Raw genomic sequence first — 22286 nt, forward strand, 5'->3', positions numbered from 1 at the left:
CGGTGACAGCGCGCAAGTCGTTCATCAACTGAAAATGCTAAACACTTTACTGAAATGATTCTGAGTCTGTGGCGAGTTTCACATTTTATTTGTTTGAGAAATTATTCAGACTTTCTAAACTATAATAATGCTCCTATTGTCTTATCATTTTATTGCTTTCGATGAATTGCTATCACTGAGTTTGTTGGTCAAACAAATACGGCAGTGAAGTTGGACGGCGTGATTCAACAGTTGGTATGGAAGTTTTCATCGGGCTTGCACGGGGTGTCAATATTTAGTTGATGTGCGACATGTTGTGACATATTTTGTGATTTTCTTCAGTAGACTTTCAGGGTCTGTTTTTTGTTTTTATTTTATAACAGTTATTACATAAGCTGTGCATCCATTTTTAACTTGCAAAATTTAGTAGACAAGTAAAAGCATTCAACACAAAAAATTTGAAGTCGATGAACCCGCACTATTTGAGGAGAAGCCATTTTGCGGGTTTTCACAAAATCCAATATCGCTGCAAGGTCACCTGAGCAATTGAAGCACATGTGAAGTACCTAGTCAAGTATGCTGCCACGGGAGTACCTAGTGGACTATACCATTATTTTTAGGGATGTCCGAAAGGTGTGAGGGGCTGAATATTGTTAGACAATTTGCCTATTTCAATAAGTCATATGTTCTGTCTTCTGAACGCTCTTAGCTAAGTTCAAGAACGTACTAGTCCAATAAATCTTATATAGGACCAGGTTATTTCAAGTCGTTATAACTTTCTTGTGTTCATGCACATTGTACAGATGCGTTTGACTAAGTTAAACTACGTACTGTGGAATTACTCAAGTAAGTTCAACTACACTAACAGGTGCTGTACAATAGAATGTGTTAAGAAAGGTGCCAAAACGAATGGGTATTATTCCTTGCAAATAGGGGTTCTGCTCGACTCAAACGGTTGTTGTAGAATGTGTGAAGTGGGGTGCCGAACGGCAAAAGACATTACAAGACACTAGAACTTGCACGGAGTGAATTTTTCAGTAGATTGTCACTGGTTACTCTGTTTTCAGCGATAGTGGTATTCTTGCAGTAATCGGAAAGAAAAGAGATATACAATTAAAACGTGGAGCTTGGTAGCTCCATGATTAAACAACGACAACTTCTGCCACAAGCACACTACTGCTGGTCCTACCCTACCATTATCACGTGTATTCAGCCCCTGTCAACTGTCGGTTACTGTCTGCTGAGTACTTCTGTGGCAGCATACTTGACAAGGTCCCATGTGAATACTGTAACAGTCCTATCTACCCCGATCAAGGTGTGGACTTTCGTAATGATACGAGCGGTCGTTTCTGAATTAAGGAGCGACAAAAAATTACGATAGAAGAATTGAAGGAGAAGAAAAATTCGAACGCAACCAATAGGGGCCAAAGCTTCTTCAACCTAGCGAAATACGTATTTCACTTATGAAAGGGTTGTTTAATGTCATGAAAAATGTACTTAATGATATTATGATATCGTAAACGAAAGAATAACTCGTAGAATCTAAAAAAACCCAACTACAACAAATATTGTATTTCGTTTCATCCTTTTGATAAGGCTGCGTTTTTCATATAAATTAGAAAAGAGGGTACAGCATAATGTGAAAACGTTACCTTGTACATGGCCTGATCGATAAGGCCAGTTTGATCAGCATTAAAGCTTCATCTAACCATTAGAGTGATTGGAATATCGCAATAATGCAGTGCTCGATGAATATAGACTGATACGGATATCTTTTTTGTGTAAAAATGCCAAGGACAAGCAGTCAATTGAATAGAAGACGTATACAAATTAACACATTCAATTAATTTCGCGTTACTTATAATACACTGAGCCCATAGCTGTGCCTTAACATTAATAAAGTGCAATGATAGTTTGGAGCAGAAAGACGAGCAATCGCACATTGTAGAACATGTGTCTACACTACAAAACGACCAATCAGGCTCTGCAACGGTTTGTCGAATACCTTTCATGATGGCATACCTTCAAAGTAATAAATCGTTTGCAAGATATGCCGCACACAAAGTAAACAATCGAAAACAGGATAGTCAATTTCACTAAGAGTTGGCCTGAAGACAGTATTCGCTATTGATATCTGCCTCTCGTTTCAATGATAAATGACGCCATCAGCGAGTCAGGGAATCAAGCTTCGCGATTAGACATGCAAAATGACTTTCGATATAAAAATCAAACATGCTCGGCTGAACTCTGTCAAGCGTGAGAACGCTGATCGATTGGACCACCTACTGTGCCATATGGCACTCTGATTCAATTGCCTTGCACAAAACGTTTCCATGGATGAGGTACAACAACAATTTGTTTCCATGGCAACACTCAAGAGTCGTTGGTGCCAGGTACGTAAAGGGTATTTCTGTCTGCGTAACCCATTATTGAAAATAACTGTCATCGCGTGAATATTCTCTGACGTGAATTTTTATTGATGTCTCCGCCATTTGGCAGGGATTTAAGCTAAAAACGCCATGTAGACTGCCACTATGGTATAATGGCATACCGTGGTATCTGGCATTACTTATGAAACATAAATAAGTAAATAAACGAAATATTAAACATTCGTTGGACGGAACATTTTTGCTTCCTCTATTGAATGTGAATAAGTTACTGGACTGTAAATACTTCGACACATAAATATAACAAAACATAAAGCTGAATATAAAAATCTTAAACATTTTAGAACATACTGTTTTTAAAAATGGGAAACTTGTTTCGAATACAACGCCTGTTTCATGCTTATTGCTCCCGTGCAATAAACAATCTGTGACGTTATTCAACGCATTATAGTTGACTTTAAGGTGTCCTTTGATTCCCCTACCTGCTGAAGGCTGCCAATTGACACGTACACATGGTGGTTGTTTGCCGTCGACCGTAACATTGTGGGTTGAAATATTACGCGGAGGAGACTTTACTCCGCGGAAATTTTCTGAGAAAAAGAAGAATAAAAATGTTGGTAGATTACATCTTCAAATGTATAGAGATTTAAACACATGTAAATGTAAGAATTTGATATTTCTCATGACAGCGTGTACTGAAACACTGTCATGCTGCTGGCACTAGGACTTATGGAAAACTATGGAAATGGCGGAAAAGATACTGAATTGCTTTGGAACATAATAAATACTTACATTGATCTGTAAATTGTTCACTTGTGCAATTTACATAATGGTGATACATAACGCAACGAATCTCCTCAACGTAATCAATTATCGGGCATGTTTACTGATTGATAACACAATTTTACGGTTAAAAACATTGAAGAGGACAAAATTGATATAGAAAGTCCGTTGTCATTAGCACTGAAAAATCTGATCAAACATGACGGAATCAGTGATTTATCCTTTCTACCCTAAATGTGGTTTTTTTCTGTCTAAAACGATGTATTTTTCGGCGTTGTTTATCACCATTCATTTTTTTCGCGAATATGACAGGTCAGGTTTGCCACCAACGGTTCGCTACAACCTTCTTGTTCTTACCATTATCGGAAATACACGTGACTCTGATTTTGTCCCTTTGTATGACAGTGCAATGGGAAAGGGGCACAGAAAATAATGATTTATACTTTTCGACGCGATGAAAGGCATTTACACTGATATGTCACCTAGTCGCCAAGAACGTGCTCCTTTGAAACGATTACGAACTGGCTTCCGGGAGAGCGTCAACGTGCAAAATGTCTAATTAGCTTCAAGGACCGAACACTAAATATTAACTTCACTAAATGCTAGGTTTTATGTACTGCCTGTTTCATTGTACTCCGAGGAAGGTTACCTTGCCGTGTCAACCCTTCTCACCGTTAATTGCTTGGCTCATGATAAACCAAAATGATTACAGCAGAAAAATGTATAATATGGCGTCTATAATATGAGCCTTCATAACAATGTCCCTGCCAAACCGTCTTGCATCTCACATATATTACAAACGCGGCTTGCGCGACTTGGAGTAATATCATCATCTTCTAGGGATGCTTGCTAAGATTACAACCACGCCAAAATGTCTGGCAGGGGTGATCTATAGGATCCATTATTACTTGCCATGCGTGCTAATGTTTTTGAGTTGCACAATGCGTCTGAACATTCGCCCTTCTCCGGCATCACTATAGAAAATGCGAGTCAAATTTATATTTCAGATCTGTACACTGCAAAGTTGGATACAGACTTCGCACCCACGAAGGAATTATGTAACTCTTTGTCGTTCTTTCGGCTCCCGTTGAATCCCCTGCAGTCCGCACTATTGAAAATCGGCTGGAAATCAGGCATATGAGAGCAATACCACGCACCTGTATTGAATTCAACACGAGCTGTCCTATCACCCGCGGCAATGACGAACAAACGCGCTGAACTGATATATGCCTTTTAAAAGCAAACGAAATGTTCCTGATCATTGCTTCGCTGTATTAAGATGTACAACGGGGACAAGGACATTCTGGTAAAGCTATGAATAAATAATTTATTCAATTGTTATTTCAGTAGAGCCAAGAAAAAACTTAAGGTGTAAGACCCCTTAAAACTATCATCTCATTGCCATATTTGTACCCACCTAGTGATATTTTCATCCATTCCGTTTCAGTGGAACTTGATACGTTTCCAAACCGCTGAATTACTTTAAACTTGTACATTACATCTTGCTGCAAGTCCTTCACTCTTACGAATGTATCAGTGACCTAAGCGTTGAATAATGATAATAAAAATATTTGAATTAAATTGAATGAATTAAAGCTTTATTGCTTAACAGTATACGATTTGAGGTTTTTGTTTTAAGTTCCTTTGACTGCAAAATTCATCATGAACACACCGATTCAGGAAAATCTATGTTACTGACAGTTGGGTATACTCTTGAAAATTAATCAAATCCATTTTCGTGTACAAACGTTTAGTTTTCATTACTCTAATCGTCACTACCTCTACGTTCTAAAACACTTTCAAGGGGTTAAATGCTATATCTGCGATTCATTCACCAGTTGAACAACATTTCTGAACTTGGCAGTTGTTTTCAAAGTGTTGGTGATCTGTGTAAACAAGCAGGTGATTAAATAATTGATACAGGAGGGTAGATGACATCCCTTACTCGGAGTGTTATCTAAAGTTTTACTGGTAGACAACGTTAAACGACGAATCCACAAAATGTAAGAACATTTTCTAACAATACTATAGTTGAATTATTATTTAGAACTTTTGGGACACTCTCCTCCCCCCCCCCCCCCCCCTCTCTCCTCTCTCTCTCTCTCTCTCTCTCTCTCTCTCTCTCTCTCTCTCTCTCTCTCTCTCTCTCTCTCTCCACACCCATACATTTTTCCATACATACATGCGATATGAACTATATATATATATATATATTATATATATATATATATATATATATATATATATATATATATATATATATACAAATCAAATTATGAAGCCAAATCTTTCTTTTTTCGGTGATCTTTCACAGATTTCTGCACTAAATATCTGAATAGCTCAGTAAACTTTGATCGACACCTTAATGGTTATCTCAATCTGTGCCATTGCGTACATTTAGCATCATGGGTCACCATGATGGGCAATAACGGAATCGGTAATGCCACGGAGTAAGGGAGACAATTCACAATTGACGAGATTGCAGTCAACAACGCTAAGGTTTTTTAAGATCGTATAGTTACACTTTAATATTCTGCTAGTTTGGACTTTTCTGTCATCATCTATTCGGAAGGGAATTACGATTGCAAAGTAATGTTAGCACAAAATGTGTTCTATTAACCATGGCGTCGTCTCCCGTCAATGGCGGTGTCTTTGTGTGATTCCTACTTGTAACATTACTCGTTGATTGCTTGTTAAAGATTTAGAAGTCATACGTGAGGCTCTAACAAGAGAGGTAACCGATTGAATGTCTAATTGTTGTCGTTGCGGATGGTTACCGAGTTATCATTTCTTCAGACGATTGTATGGTCAGCACCTTTAGCGCACATCTTAATCACCCTCTTTGGATGTAATATTATTTCAAGTTGTAAAAGCCTATTTTTACACGACTTGACACTAGCAAATTTTCACTTTCGGAACCATATGAGCCACATTTGTACAGTGATGGTACTTTTACACCATTCACAATTACACCGTTAAAACCTTCAATGAGTATATTGAGAGTCTTCAATAGTTATGCGCCTACAGAGTTTCAGTCCAAAGTACTTCATGCCTGGATCATTAGCGATGCTAAAGGATGGACACCCATGGCTTTTTCTATGATCAATATAATTTACTTTTGATGGTGTAGATGAGCCTGCGCTCTGTGTGTTTTTTATCCACGAAAAACAAGTATAGTGCGAAAATAACTGACGCTATATGTCTGCATCAAGTACAATAAATAGTCACTGGTTTTGTCGGGAAGATTTTTTCCGGACGCTAATATGTTTCAGGTACGTCAATATATTAAAGGAACACAATACAATGATATTTCAGCCAGTCTTTTCCCAAAGGTGGCAGCGTCTTCCTTTTTTGATCAAAGGAAGCGGAATACCCATCGTATTAATAGCATGCCTACTTGATTCTATTGTAAGTGTCACGTGCGTTGTAATGAAATTCAAGGGCATGAAAACGCATTTCCATATCTATCCCGTGGACTTCAAACAAACCTACGGTAATTACCGCATTTCCACTTTTGTGCGCCATAATTAGCATTACACGCAGCGCACTGAAATCGTGTTGCTTAGTGGATGTATACCTTTAAAGAATTCACGGCAAGACGGGTTTTTGATGTATTTCTAATTTGTGTCACGGAAAGAAAACAAACGAGTGTTTCGTTATTTTCTCCGTGATAAAATCTGCTGTCCCAGGGAGGTCTTGCAAGAACATGTCGGTTCAGCGAACCTTTTAATTCAAGGTTTACGTTTCTTCTGACCTTATTATATCTACAAGAAAACTGACGCTGTTCAGATTCGCTTGTCACTCAAACAACATAAAACAGACACGGAAAACTAACATAAGAACGGCGCTAGTGTAATGTTAGAAAGAAAAAACATAATTATTACATTCTGAAACTGTTAAATAATAAAACATATATTCAGTATTTGAAACTTGTTAAAGTTTTTATCACAATTTACAGTCTATCCGTTTGCTATTATTGTAATAATCTTTGACAAGGGTGAACTTTTGATTAAAAACATTTGTTCATACACTAATTGTAGTAAAATAAGCGTTTTAACGATACTTTTATCATAGTAAGTCAAATCTCTTGGTAAACCATGGCAAACACACTGATAATATAAAGAATAGAATAATGCCGTGACATATTCACAGAGTTTAGTTTGAGCCATTTTAGCGATAGAGACTTGATTTCATGGTTTGACTGCACAATTGAGTGGACCGATGAGGAAATACCAATTGTGGGGAGCATTCGATACAGTCTAAGTCTAGGCCCTAAGAGTACGAGCATTGTTCAACTTATGCATCCTCAACCTATTGAATAGACATGATGAATGTTAAATGACCTATTAAAGGTACACGGTCACCTGTTCCAATTTTCGCCACAGTTACCATGGTAGAGAAAATCTAACCAATCACATATTTTAAGCGGGTGACCGCTTTTTAAAACAGCGCCCTCACATGGGTATTTTGAATACCAAGGAACGCCCCTTTGACCATATATGGGCATATTTAGATTACAGGTGACTGTATACCTTTAATCCGCAATATGAATCCGAAACGGTACAAAGGAGTGTGGCTGTTACAAGTAGTATCATTGCCCATCTCCTTTGAGGGGCTACCTTTCCACGCAGTCCAATTACACGATTGCTAGTGGACATTATCAGTGGATGAACTTTGCTGGTAAAGAGAATGTACTTTGAGGGAAGTAAAGATGAAAACAGACACAAAAAGGATGAGGTCCATGTGCTCTAATTGTCGTCATTGAGTTAAAGTAGAGTGCAAGTGACCGTGAAAGATGCCAAGGTCTATATAAAAACAACCGTACGCGGACTGATGGCGGTAAAAACGGATGTCCAACTGTGTTATCGTCAGAACGTTAGCAAAGTCACAAAATGAGAGAGGGATATATGGTGGTCTCAGAAAATCTTTTCCAAAGTTAATGCCAGACTGAAGTGTAATAGCAAATTGTAATGTTTACACTATCGACTTTTACATAGACAAGAGTCCGCACTTAACACTTTGTAAAGCATATAAAAATATCCTTCTTGTGCTCGCGAGATAGTTTCCAGCGAGCATAACTTCTTTTCTAGTGAGCTTTTCTAGTGAGATGCATTACTCAAGTCTGGACGTTTCATAACGATCATCAGATCATTGTCCTAAGCTGTGAAACTTAAGCTGAGGACACAGTCACTATAGATAAGATTTAAATGATTCTATGATCTTTAATATCACTAGTCTTTCACTCAAAACACACTTAAGAACGTTTTGTGCATTATGCAGAGTGTTGCTTGTTTCAACTGCGCGGTCAGTGTCTTAACACAATTTACCTGTTTTTTGGGCATTCAAATAAGTTCACATCGGGACAGTGCGATACCCTGAAGAGTATCGATCAGTGCGTATTGAAACATCTCTCTGATTGATTGTTGACTGACAAAACGGATAACACCTGGTATACTCATCTTTCTTTCATTTCTTCTTCGAACAATCAATGAAGAAAGCATAGATGATAATATGGTCGCGTTTAGCGAGCAACCATGACCGAGTATGACCTGGCGAAAGGTGACATTTTTCCGAGATTCGTTTACTCCTCAGACAAAATTAAATCAACTTATAAAATACGGATCATAATACACATATCCAGAGTAAAACACATGCGAGCTGGTCGCAGTAGCAAATGCATTCAGTTGCAGTTACTGCAGGTGACGCCAGATATTCTGACGACGTTAATAACTGGACAAAATTACACGACATTTGTTGGAATTCTTTCCACGAAGACTCTGCTCTCGGTGAATACAGAAGTTGAAAAACAAGGTCACGTGACCGTATAGATGATGATGAAGCAAGGAATGAGTGAGAGAACGGTCTATGTTGATGATGGCGACGCAGGTTTGATGAGAGCAGACGGTCAAACACTGCACCTGTCGAGTAAGCTGTGAACAGAAAAGCTGTGAACAGAATAGTCTGATGCGATGACGGTACAGCAAGGGCCGCGGTTGAACATCATGGTGAAGGTCAAAGAGGAGATATCAGACATTAAGGACACTTCATTGACAACGTGATAACAATAAAGAGACCGTATGTACCTTCAGTGTCTAATATATTAAAAAAATCGCGCGGCTAGGGGTACCCAGAGGATTCAGTAATAATTTAGTGTAAACGAGAGCAAACTGGGGCATGAGTAAGCTAATTATTTCCTATAAAAACATGGTGCTCGACAAATAATTATTGACTATTCCACCGAGGGCAGGATTACGACTGGAATTGAAAACTAGCACTGGTGAAAGCTCTGAGTCTGGTAACCTAATATTTCAGTGTTTTTAAAATCCATTCAGGAAGAGAAGAAAACCCCACTTCATTTGTTTAGTCATTTCGGACATGTGGTGACCAAATACAAGACCCTAGAAAACCCCCACCAATATCGATATCCTATTTGACTGTTGTAGAGTCTTCCTGCTCAGTTGAGTGTCAGATGAATTATACAATATAGACGATAACAAACACAGCTTTACGATTCGTTAAATTCTGCAATCTTGTAACATTCAGCCCTTTGTCTCACTTTTAATATCAGAAAAATACAAAAGAGAAAATCTAACGTTTCCGCTTCAAAAGCTAAGCCAAATACAGAATGATGAAAGTTATACTCTAAATATTTGTTTATGCTGGTACGAAATGGAATGAAACTGCGAGGTAATCAATTTCATCATAATTTTCTGCGCGAGTGGTATGCTTGTGTCTTGTGGTGTCTACCGTACTGATATCAGGCCCAGCGGTGAGTCTACCTATACCACGTACGTTGTCTCGCTAATGCGTGTGCTTGAAGCAGTTGATAATAGTCTGCAAATTAAGGCCCCATTAAAAGCATGCCCATTAGTTGCCCTCTATGTGCGACCGCATAAATTGCTGACTAGAAGAAAATTCCGGACTCTAATCCCTTGCCGTCTATCCATGACTCGTTGCACCTTTACAGGTACACGTCCTTTACAGTCAATATTCTGCAGGTACAATTTTCTTGATATCCTGTCATACCTAGCTTTCCTTTTTTGGTATGAAAATATATATTTCATCCCAGCTGCTAAAACTGTGAACACAGAACGTTTCCTGAGGTAGCATTCGCATGTGCATTGTAGTAAGATTATCATTTTGTATACTGCTATTTTTATGGTTTTTCATACTCCAGGGCACATTGTGAAATCGGCGTTGAAAAGAGTACAGGTTTGCACCAAAAATATTGATTTCATATTTGTTTCTTTGGCGACATCCTCGGGCTCCAGATAAGAATATGGCATTCTCTGATTCAGTATGAACTTGTGTGTTTCGCAAAATTTCAAGACAGACACCTGAGAACGAGCGTCGAAATCCGCAGTGAACCGTGAGGGAAGGATACTCGATGGAGACCTACAGGCTTTCTTCTATAGAGTTATAAACGGCAATGCATGTAGACGGCAAATGGGATCAGCAAATATTGCGTCCCTCCATTCCATGTGCATGACCTCTTACGAGCATTTCTTGCCAGAATTTGCCAAGTCTGTGTAATATGTGGTACGTTTGCTGATGAATGCATGTCTACCTTAACGCTACCTGAGTCACTCAGTATCAGCAACTACATCCATTTAAATTCTACAAGCAATTGACAAAATAAATCACATATACTTCATAGATTATAGATACAACAAACACTTCTCAGCATTTGCAAAGCGAATAAAAACTACATTCAACGTAAACTAGACAGACAAATCTACGAAGCAAATGTAATATCGAAATCTAGCAATGCAATATTAGTGTTATGTCAGGTGTTTGGAGATGAGTGCATCACCTCTGCGACGTGTGGCGCCTAACGTATGATGGTCTGCTAGTCGTATTCGGGAAGAGATCAAATATAATGACAAAGTCGTTGGTGTAGTCTTGAATCATGTGTTGGAGGTGTTCATGGTACCTGCCTGAAAAGCTTTTGAAAGCTGCAGCAAATTAAACCTTGATTTAAAAGATACTGCTCTGCAACATACAATGATAATTTACCTTGGCAATCTGGTACGTATTGTATAATGTATGAATAAAATTAATCAGCAGTGTCATTTCTCTCGATTTAATAGTGCAGCTAAGGTCACGGTAACCTCACAAGATCCACTTGCAATATCCGGCATGACGTTAAAGCGAAATGTAAATATAATCAAAACATGGTTCTTTGACCTTTGCTGTATGTGTATGTGTTCGTTTTTTTGTATATGGCTTCGTTTGCAGTTCCTTGGCAGTTCAATACATTGCCATTCTCATGCTTTGAGATTTCTGTATGTGTTACATGAACATAATATTTCTGTTAAGTTTTGTGCTTCCTACACATCGACAATTTATGTGTTCGAAACTCGAAAATGGGGACGTAAAAACAAAAAACAAAGGGACACATTTAGTAGTGTTGTCAGTCGATGGCAGTGGCACAGCATCCCACTACGCTTCGTCTTTGGTTGGATGTTGATATCGACTTGATTCCTCTCATGTGAGTTTATTTTAGTTATTCTGTTTGAATAATTTATTTCGGCAAGAGAGTCTTCAGTTTTTGTTGTCAATTGCACCACTCAGTTCTTTGGCTGTTTCAAAACAAAGTACCGTATTACTGAATAACTCTAGATAACCTTAAAATAAGGGCGATAGAAGAAAGGTGACTATTTTAGGTTATAATTTCTCGCTGTTCGTTGTTAGATTCTGAGGTAAGTAGGGGGAAATACGATACTATGTGTAGTCATTACAAAACATGCAAGTTTATCGGGAAAACAATACTAGACAAATGTCGTTGAAGGCCCGTATGACAAAACTCAACATTTTTTGCTTGTTGGTATTTACTTTTCCATCTTTTTTTTGCTAGCGAAATCAGGTTTTTTGGTTTACCAAAATTACAAAACTTCACCCTGGTCGATGGAAGATTTGGTTTTCCTCTTGTCTGATTCTCAGCTTTTCTAAGAGAGTGAACGATATTTGTACGCTTGGCGTTACCTACCATGGGTCACTGACTCAACAGTATTAATTGCTATGCCTGCAGTCAGTTTCTGCTATGCCATTTGATTTCATGAATCCACCTTGAGCTATTATTGCATTCGTAGCTACACCATATCCTGTCATCTGCCTGATACATGAATTTACCACAACATTTACAAGGTATTCTCTAAATTACCTCAGAGATAAGTGTAAAGGCCAATCCCTGTCTACAGAGGTGACATCATTAGTGGGACTAATTGCCCAGTTTTTATATACCTCGTAGCAATCATATTTAGAGCGGTTCTTTGCGATTTGCTAGATCGCACACAGTTAACACGAAGTGGATGGAGAGAGCATGTCATATGAGTACACGTGAAATTTGTATTCAGGAGTTGGAATTGGCAAGGCAAATGCTTGTTACTATAACCGTGTTTTGTCTTATTCTGTCTTATTCTGCCTTAACCGTGTTTTGCCTTATTCAATCTGGGCAGATGATCGAAGCTTACAACTTTCTGTGAATCTTTCATCAGCGTCTGCTGATTATCTGCCAGAAATTTGATGCAACCTAAGGTCGACCAATTCATCTCGAAACCTTTTTTTAATTAAGGACGGAGTCGGAACCTAATGTTTTCGTTTCCCTTTCAATATCACCCGTCAATTTATGTTGGTGATGTTTTTGCGTATAAATACAGTAAAACGGACAAAGTAATTATATTTCGCCCTTTGTGAATCTAATCATGGCGTGTTTTAAACGTTTACGTACGAATTAATCGGATTGCACGCACCATGAAAATGGTTGACAGAACAGACCGTCTTAAAATGTGTGTGATTGCTATACCTTTAATTGAACATAAATTGAGTCTATTGTTGTTAATATAATCAATTACAAAAAAGATACGTCTATCAAGCACAAGGGTAAATTTATTGTCTAGTTTGACCCGAAAGTAAAGGTCAAAGATATTAACATGGAAGTTCTTTCCCTGTGTCCTTAACATCAGCACGATATCTATTGAACTTGTCATTACAGTCTCTAATGTCAAGGGATGAAGCTTTCTCCAGTTATCCAGTTCGTTTTAACGCATGAAAGGTCACTAAGGATCCTTGTTACAAGTACATGAATAATTTGTATACAACACAATACGTATCACTGATATCAAAAGGCCAAAAAACAGATGTCTATGGTGATATCACCCTAAAACAGTAGTTCCGTGCTCAGTCAGCAGACAACAACTTTTAAACGCAGAGTGATTTGATTTCCAGTCCAAGCCTTGGACACAAATTGAATTAATAATCGCATACAGACTATATATAGAAGAAAAATATTTATCCGACCCATGGGTAGCATTAATAAATCTATTTTATGTGACAGGATTAGCATCCTGTGTTAGTCAGCGCTAGCCATGCGAATAGTATGGATGTATTTTTAAAGACCTTATAAATCCGTCACATAGATAGATGGGTTACCTCATCCATCTCACTCTACAATATCATGGTAAAATTACAGTCATATAGACTCCTAAACGTATTCTGATAGCTGGGGCTTACTATAGTGACTGTTTGGTATAACCAAAGACAACGCCAATTACTGAAATTTTAGTAACCCCATGAGACATGTTAATAGCAATATAAGTAACCTTACTTGTGTGCTACAACCCGATGGACATGTTGGTGTTTTTACTGTACAAACCGCAGCAAACCTGTCTTTCTTCATGTAAGTTTACAAATATTTGCGTCATAACCTGGCTGATGCCACGTGATCCAAGGGTTGGAAGCTTAACAAAGTCTACGGTTTTCTCTGTAGACCATGTTTTCACTGGCGTCGCCTGTCTTTACCTCGTTCCAGGAATGGTATTCTGGCATTGGCCTAGGCACGGCCAGATTTATATTTGATCAGAAAACAACCCGTGTACTTCCCAGGATTCTATTACTAACAAAACAACTGTTTTCAGTCACGACTCTGTGTCTGCATCGTAAATTTTACGCCACGTCGTCCTTTTCGAAGAGCTACAGAAAATCGTGAGGTTTGCATGCCACCCCATAAACACCGTAGGCCATGGCAATTTGTGTGTTTTTCTGTCACGTTCTTAGCACCATGAATCTTTCTTCTTGCATCTTGAGCAAAATAGTATATATATTTCATGCTACTCGTTATATATTATTCGATCTATTGAAAACTGCACAAGCAATGGATTCATAGCTAAAACTTATATCATTTTATGGCCTAACTATTGCTGCGTTGTGGAGTACCACCAAGTCATTTAAATCATGCTGTTTTTCATTCAGGTTGTTATTATGACATCTACTTCTAAAGTACATGCAAGCTATCAGCCACCGTGAATCGATATCGGGAGTGTCTTACAAGCCTTTTCACCGGGCATGGAGACCATATCTAACAGATTTGTTAGCTGATCAAGCCAATATCACGGCAGGGAAAGGAAACATTGAACAGAAAACGTAATCGACACAGCCGCAAATCTTCGCACTTTATCAGACTCGTACAAATCAACTGCGGATACCACTCTAACAAGTTTAAAATTTGTCCATCGCCATTGTGAGTAGGCCTACAGATGATCGGATGGAGGGATAAAGTCTCAGATATAGGCGGAGCTATAAAGTGGACACCGCAGAAAGATAAATTATTAGCTGATGTGTAAAGAATATGGTATTCGACGCTCAGGACGTTAGTGTTAGTAGAAGTTGGGAACGGCGGTAACAGGAAGAGAGTTGGATATCAAGAGGAAGGTCCGGATGAGTCCATGAGAATCGGCAGATTATTTCACAGTCACTATAATACTATACCACTGACAAATCAAAGCTCATTGGCTGCAAAAGACATATATTGCAAGAAGCGAAGTGCAAAGTTCTATGCAAATGAGAACAGTGTTGCGAGGTATAGCACAAGAAATTGCACTGCATATGTTTTTCAAAGATTATTTCTGAGAAAATGTTTGCACATAATAAGAAGTGGGGAATTTACAGTTCTAATATCCTACGAGACCCATGCATGACAGGCATGACACATGATGATATGATGATAATGTATGATGAACGTTCAATATTTTATTGGCTTTTGTAATGTAAGACAATTTTTTTCTCAGGTGTAGTAAGGCATGTATTAAAACTTTTTTGATAACTCCAATACAAAAACTTTTTCTCCTCTTTTTCTAGACTACTAGTCAAGGTTATTGCAAGGTTGTTATTTAATCTTATTTTAAGTCTCTTTTTTTGCATGATTCTTTCACTAGGGTAAAGAATGATGCCAGTCATCTGAGGATAGTATACATTTCATTCCGAGTCTCTTATCAATTATATGTTTACTGAATATTTCTTTTACACCTAGGTATAAAATTTTAAGCTATAGCGTAAGGATTAAGTCAGCTATATTGCTGAATTCCATGCCAACTAACTGAATCCCTGAAATAACATTCCAGAAAATGCAGACAGTGGTATGAGAACACGGAGGGATGCATGCGGGAAAGTGTTTTTCTCACATCAGTTTCACGCGAAGAACTTCAGAGCCTGGTTGATGGATCGACTAGTTTCTGCCGTCTGTATCGTCACGCGAGAAAACGAATGTGGCGCTTCACACAAGTTTTCCAGTCTGAGGTGTTGCGCAACCAAGTTTCCATCGACAAAGAGTGTGATCGATGAGAAGAGCCCCGTGTTACACTCACATTAAATTGAGGGCAGCAACAGTATCACGGTTTTTATGCAAATTCGCTATCTCAGTCGGCTCTGACGAAATATACAGCTATAGTTTAAGGATACATGTATACTTTTAATCTGGCGATTTAGACCCTTAAAAATTAAATTATGAATTGTTTACACTCGTCGATTTGCACTCCTGAGAATATATATATATATATATATATATATATATATATATATATATATATATATATATATATATATATATATATATAAAAGCATATGTAAGCATATATATAATTATTGCAGTGTATATATAGTTATTACGAGTGCCTTTATTGTATATATGTATATATACAGACACACACAGACATATATATATATATATATATATATATATATATATATATATATATATATATATATATATATATATATATATATATATATATATATATATATATATATATATATATATATATATATATAGTTTTTGCAGTATTTGAGTTCGTTGCAAACATCAGATCGGCGCACAGTTAACTGTTCTCATGTTAAACTGATCCATGAATACCGTTTAGCTCAAGATAATCAAGACAATGTTATCATTAGTTTTTTATAAAAGTTTTACTAGCTCTACTTACAGTTGTACTGTAGTTCCACCCAGTCTGGTTTTGCTGACGTAGTAAGACATCGTAACGTATCTTTCCGGAGAAACCGTTGTCTGCTGCAGTCCAGGTAAGAGCGATGATTGTACTCCCGTGACAGATCATTTTCGGTTGAGTAATTGAGAGTAAACCAACGTCCGATGCAACGTCTACGGAAGACATGAAAAGGTAAACCGATTTTAAATGTGCAATTTATATTTTAGCACTACCGTCTTTAATGGTGTTAAGCTGAATAATTAAATCAGAGATGCTTACAAAACGATCATAAAGTGCTTGAATTTTCCATTGTGCTTACTGAACTGTCCTCATTTATGAGCTGTAAATAGAGCAGATCAAAGGGGATGCGAAATTCCAGAGATGAACGGCATATCGTTCTGTCAGGTCTGGTTGCCTGTTAGCAAGCATATGCTGTTTACCCCACATCTGCCTGCAAGTCTGCATTTGTGCGTATCTGTACGTGAACAATCACGCATGTATGTACGTATGTATGTATGTATGTATGTATGTATGTATGTATGTATGTATGTATGTATGTATGTATTGTGTGTCTTTACGTTGATATTTGAAGAACATTCGTCAACGCTGAGAGCGATTTGCTGTAGAGTGTAGCCAAGTGATTTTGTGTAGGGGTAGTACGTATATGACCAATCCTTTCCCCGCAAAACAAATAGGCCTACAGCGTTGTATAAACACATCGCTGGTAAAATAACAGTAAAACACTCGCATTACTTTATACTGTGATAACCTTCATGGTTGCCGAGCGCTACAAGATATTGTCAACACTACAGGGAGATTTTACCTCTGTCTACACTGTAAAGTTCAGTGTGCAAGGATAGAACACTAATTAAACGCCTTTTTGTAACACTTTTTGAACGCGTCTAGACGTTCAGAAATTTAACACTACGTGTTCAACCAATGTTCAATTTTTGAACACACGTGTGCAGATTTTGAACACTCCGTGTTCATCAGACATTATATGAACACCATGGTGTTCCATACCTGAACACAAGTTGCACATGAAATGTGTTCAAAAAATTGAACGCATTTACGCGTTCAAAGGGCTGTAACACTTTTTGAACGCATGGACGCCGTTCAACAATAAGTGTGTTAAAGGTTAGAACACATGATATGCACTTGTTGAACACCTTTAATTTTGGGCGTTCAGGGGGTGTTCAAGCCTGGAAATAACAAAACAGACCACTGATATTCAATAAAAGAATTTTATTTCAAAAGACACAACAATTCCTTGAGTAAAATTCAATTGTTTAGTGTAAATTGGGCAAATAAACATGGCCACTTTGTAAAGTTTGTCAGAGGAAAATACCAACGGTGTTAACACCTTCCTATCAAAACATAAACAAAAGAAAATTCACATAAACACTGTAGATCGTTTTAAAAACAAAGTAATGACAAAACAGGTTTTACTTAAATATTGTGGATTACGTTATATGTAAAAACGTTACGTTATATGTATGTACTTGTAAAAACGTACAAAAACATCTGTTCTGAAAAAGCTCAAAATTTGGCTTACTTGAATATATCACATTCTGATAATTCCTTATGTCTTAAAAATGTCTGAAATGTCTTTAATGTCTCAAAAATACAAATTTGCGTATTTCATCATAGCTTGTACATATATGATTATGATAATCCCTGGAAACATGTCCTCCAAATGTTGAAGGAATCGTATTGGCCAGTTTGAAGAAAAGCTTGTGATCTAAAAATTTGAGGACACACATTCACACACATTCACCTATGATATAAGCTCTGCGTCCTTAACAGCAAAGCTAAAAACAGTAACAAATCGAGAACAAAAGACGTGTTGATCTACAATACAAAATAATCTAAGATTTGGTAGCAGGCTATGATCAACTAAATATTACTGGAGCATAAGCCTTCAAAGACGTGAAGTCTCCTTCATCAGATGCAAGGGTGGAATGAAGATTTGAAGCAGAAAACGACAGAAAATTCAGAGTGAAAATTTCAGAAAATTCAGAAATTCAGAGTGTACATTTTTCACTGTGAATTTTATGTCGCTTTCTGCTTAAATTCTTCATTCCACCCTTGCATCTGATAAGGGAGACTACACGTATTTGAAAGCTCATTCTCCAGTAACATTTAGTTGATCATAGCGTTCTACCAAAGCTCAGATATATCAGAACAAATATACAGAAACTATCAAATTCAGTTACTGACCCTCGAAAGTTTCGATCAACATAGAGATGAACTGAGGTTCTCAAGCTTGTTTCTCTACCTGTACACTCATCTTCTTCAATCTCTGTACCATCAGCTTCTGTAACAACTCTACGATTTCACGTTAATCCAATTTTTCACATCCTGAAAATAATGCAACAATAGGTAATATGGCGACATGATACTTCAAATGAAAGACAAGGTGGCCTTATTAGGTCAAGGAAAAGGGTGACTTTGGTATATCGTGCCTCTCTTCGATAATGTTACAAAATTGGCTCCTTCTTGTCATCAACTGATGAAAAGTAAAGAAAAGCTAACTCTCATATGCTGAAACAATAGAGTGTACACTGTGCGATGTTTAGCTAATGTTTTAAATTTACATGCTATTGTGATTACTAAAAGACATATGTTAGCTGTGATTACGCAGCGGTAATGTGGCATATCGATCGCGCTCGGGTCAAGGGTCATCGCTACAGTTCTGCGGTGATAACCCTTGACCCGAGTGCGATCGATACGCCATAGCCCAAAACACCGCTGCATATTCACAGCTAGTGTATGGTCTACCAGCCACTGAAAGAAAAAAAATGATTCTTCACGTATTTTAGCTATTCCAAAGTATTATACAAATAATTTCAAGGGATAATAATATAATGCTTCAAAATTTAACACCTTTTACTATTTTGGAAAGAAAACTTACCCTTTCTGGTCTTGCTTCGGCGCGGTCACGACTTCAGCGTGCGTTTTCAAGAAAATGTCGCAACTTCCGTTTTGATGCATGACGGGATAAGAAAAGGCACCAAACTTGAACACCAAGTGTTAAGGAGTAGAACGCCTCTTGCACGCCGATGTTAAAATCAAATCGTTCATGGTGGTTATCTGATTTTGATTTCCAATTTTCAAAATTTCAACCCGTAATAAACGTGTAAAATTATTTTGTATACTTCTTTTTTAGAGAAAATATGCTTTCAGCAATTTTAAACCGGATATATTTTTCACGTAGTGGGAAATTCGTTACATCAAAATTCGTGTAAGTTTGCCGGACAGCGAGGCAGTAGTAAATTTAGAATAGCCACAGTAAAGTGAAAAAAAACAAAAGATTGTTAATTGTTTCACAGTATTGTAAAATTTCTGTACGGTTGAGTTTTTGAACGCTTGAAGGAGATGGTTGTTAACACACAGTGTTCAGCTTTTGAACATCAGTGTTAATATATGAACACTAGTGTTAACATTATGAACACTAGCCGTTCAAATTTGAACACCAAAATCTACATTTTGAACGCGTAAAGACGCGTCTGGCGTCCGCTATTTTTACAGTGTACACAAGGCAATCTGCGACTTTCAACAAAACAAACCGGCCTTCTTATGCACAAGAGCTATAGCAAGCTCTTTTATTTATCTCTCTTTTCTCATGTTCACTTTGTTATATCTTTGACAATCAACAGAAGTTCAAGTCCATCATATCTGAGCAGCTATGGAGCATTTTCATAATGAAAAGAATTCTCATATTTGTTTTGTAACGTCACCGTACAAGCAATTCAGCGGGTCGCGCTACCTGTTTGCTCCAGGGCTAATGACAGCCAAGTGACCTTGTTGCTATAGCAAGAGCTGACTGAAATATCAAGATTTACCGGATTTACGTAGCAAGAGAAATGCCACTAGCACGTTTCGTCACCGCCGTATCCAACATAACGGAAGAACATTGTTCTGAAATGTGCACTGTGATCTTTTTGTTCTGAGAGTCATTGCTACACGAGATATATAAGGACATCAAAATTTGTTGCTGCATACACAAATCCGACGAAGAACCCCTATAACTGACCATTCACTTGTACCATTCCGCCCTTTACCAGCCGCCTAGCTGCGGGTCGATACATTTTACCTCTTCACAATCCGGTCCAGTGCCATGAGCAGTTCATTTTCAGTGGTTAATGTTCTGTTTTAGGCACTCCATGTTTCTTAAATAACACTTTTGGAACATTAACGTTTTATTAATTTCTCTGAAGCAACGATGTAGTCAAAGCTGTTTTTATTAAATGTCCGTAACAACGTTGGGCTAGGATAAGATACAAACATGTCATCGTTAATAGAAAACCAATGTGATAACTCACAAAGTTATATTTGCTTCGTATTAACCCTTCTATTCATTAATTGTATCAGTGAACCTTTATGGTGTCCAATCCATGCCAAAATTACTACTTTGATTTTACAACTTGACATGCAACTCCGTTTTCTATTTCACTACTCAACATGCTATTCCACTACTCCGTATCCTATTCCACAACTGTGTATGCTATTCCATTTTCTATTTCACAATTCAACATGCTCTTTCGAATTTCATTTCACAACACAACATGCCATTGCAAATCCTATTTCACTACTCAACATGCTATTCCACTACTCCGTATCCTATTCCACAACTGTGTATGCAATTCCATTTTCTATTTCACAATTCAACATGCTCTTTCGAATTTCATTTGACAACACAACATGCCATTGCAAATCCTATTTCACTACTCAACATGCTATTCCACTACTCCGTATCCTATTCCACAACTGTGTATGCTATTCCATTTTCTATTTCACAATTCAACATGCTCTTTCGAATTTCATTTGACAACACATCATGGCATTCCAAATCCTATTTCACAACTCAACATGCTCTTTCGAATTTCATTTGACAACACATCATGGCATTCCAAATCCTATTTCACAACTCAACATGCTCTTTCGAATTTCATTTGACAACACATCATGCCATTCCAAATCCTATTTCACAATCCCATTCTAAACCTAGCTCTGCGGAGCAGGGCATTGCTACTGGCTATCGAACAAGATTCAAAATGGCGGACGCGAAATGGTCCCCTCGCACAGAGAGAGAAATGCGAACTTTGCGCAAGTCTAAAAACGCAGCTTAACAAATTGTGTATCTAAACAAGATGAGCGTGCTCGAAAACTAGGATTGATCACGATTTTAAATTAAAAATTGGCTGTTTTTGGAAAGGAAACTGCGCGCTGCAATCAGCAGTTTTGTCTATGGTGCACCGTGCGTGGGAGGCTTATCGTGAAAGACCGAGATTTAGGGGAGAACCATTTGATTTCGGGGGGGGGGTATGGAGGAAGTGGGTATGGGAGCAATTTTTTTTTCCTGTCAGAGTGACAGCAATTTCTTTTTTCTACTGTCAGACCTGCATCATTTTTTTTTTCAAATGGAGAAGCAGTGCAATTTTTTTTTATTGGTCATCAAGTTTGTAATGCATTGTATATAAGGGAGCTGTCATTATTTACGGCCTGAAACTCCGAAATTTCGAGTGACCCCCCCCTCGCCAACCATGATGAATTTGAGTAACCTCCCTCTCTATCTCTGAAATTTTGACTGATCCCCCACTTAGAAAAGTTAAATACCAATACACGAAATTGTAAAATTTACAAAATACAGCAACAGTAAAGTCTTTTTTTAAAGACCTTTCAAATCCTGATGTACCCTGCTAGACTATCATCAACACTCATGATGGTTCAAAAAAGGTGAACACATCAAAATGAAATTCAAAGTCACAATAAAATAAAGATATAAAAGATCACGCAGTATCTAATCATATAGTATATTGTTTAATTTGGATGGATATTATGACAGGGTTTTCACTAGGATATCTGACCGGGCAGAATT

At 37.6% G+C, this 22286-nt stretch overlaps 1 protein-coding gene across 1 annotated transcript in view; it reads right to left on the reverse strand.

The window, feature by feature from the left end:
- LOC139119562 (uncharacterized) overlaps nt 1-22286 on the reverse strand; it is a 74118-nt gene that overhangs the window by 21861 nt on the left and 29971 nt on the right. Inside the window, exons 3-5 of the mRNA XM_070683405.1 lie at nt 16406-16578; nt 4567-4690; nt 2849-2956 (exon numbers count right to left, since the gene is read on the reverse strand). Coding sequence (XP_070539506.1) covers nt 2849-2956; nt 4567-4690; nt 16406-16578 — 405 coding nt within the window. The remainder of the gene's footprint in view (nt 1-2848; nt 2957-4566; nt 4691-16405; nt 16579-22286) is intronic.

The sequence above is a fragment of the Ptychodera flava genome, chromosome 20 (assembly GCF_041260155.1).
Source record: "Ptychodera flava strain L36383 chromosome 20, AS_Pfla_20210202, whole genome shotgun sequence".
In the NCBI taxonomy this organism is placed as follows: Eukaryota; Metazoa; Hemichordata; class Enteropneusta; family Ptychoderidae; genus Ptychodera; species Ptychodera flava.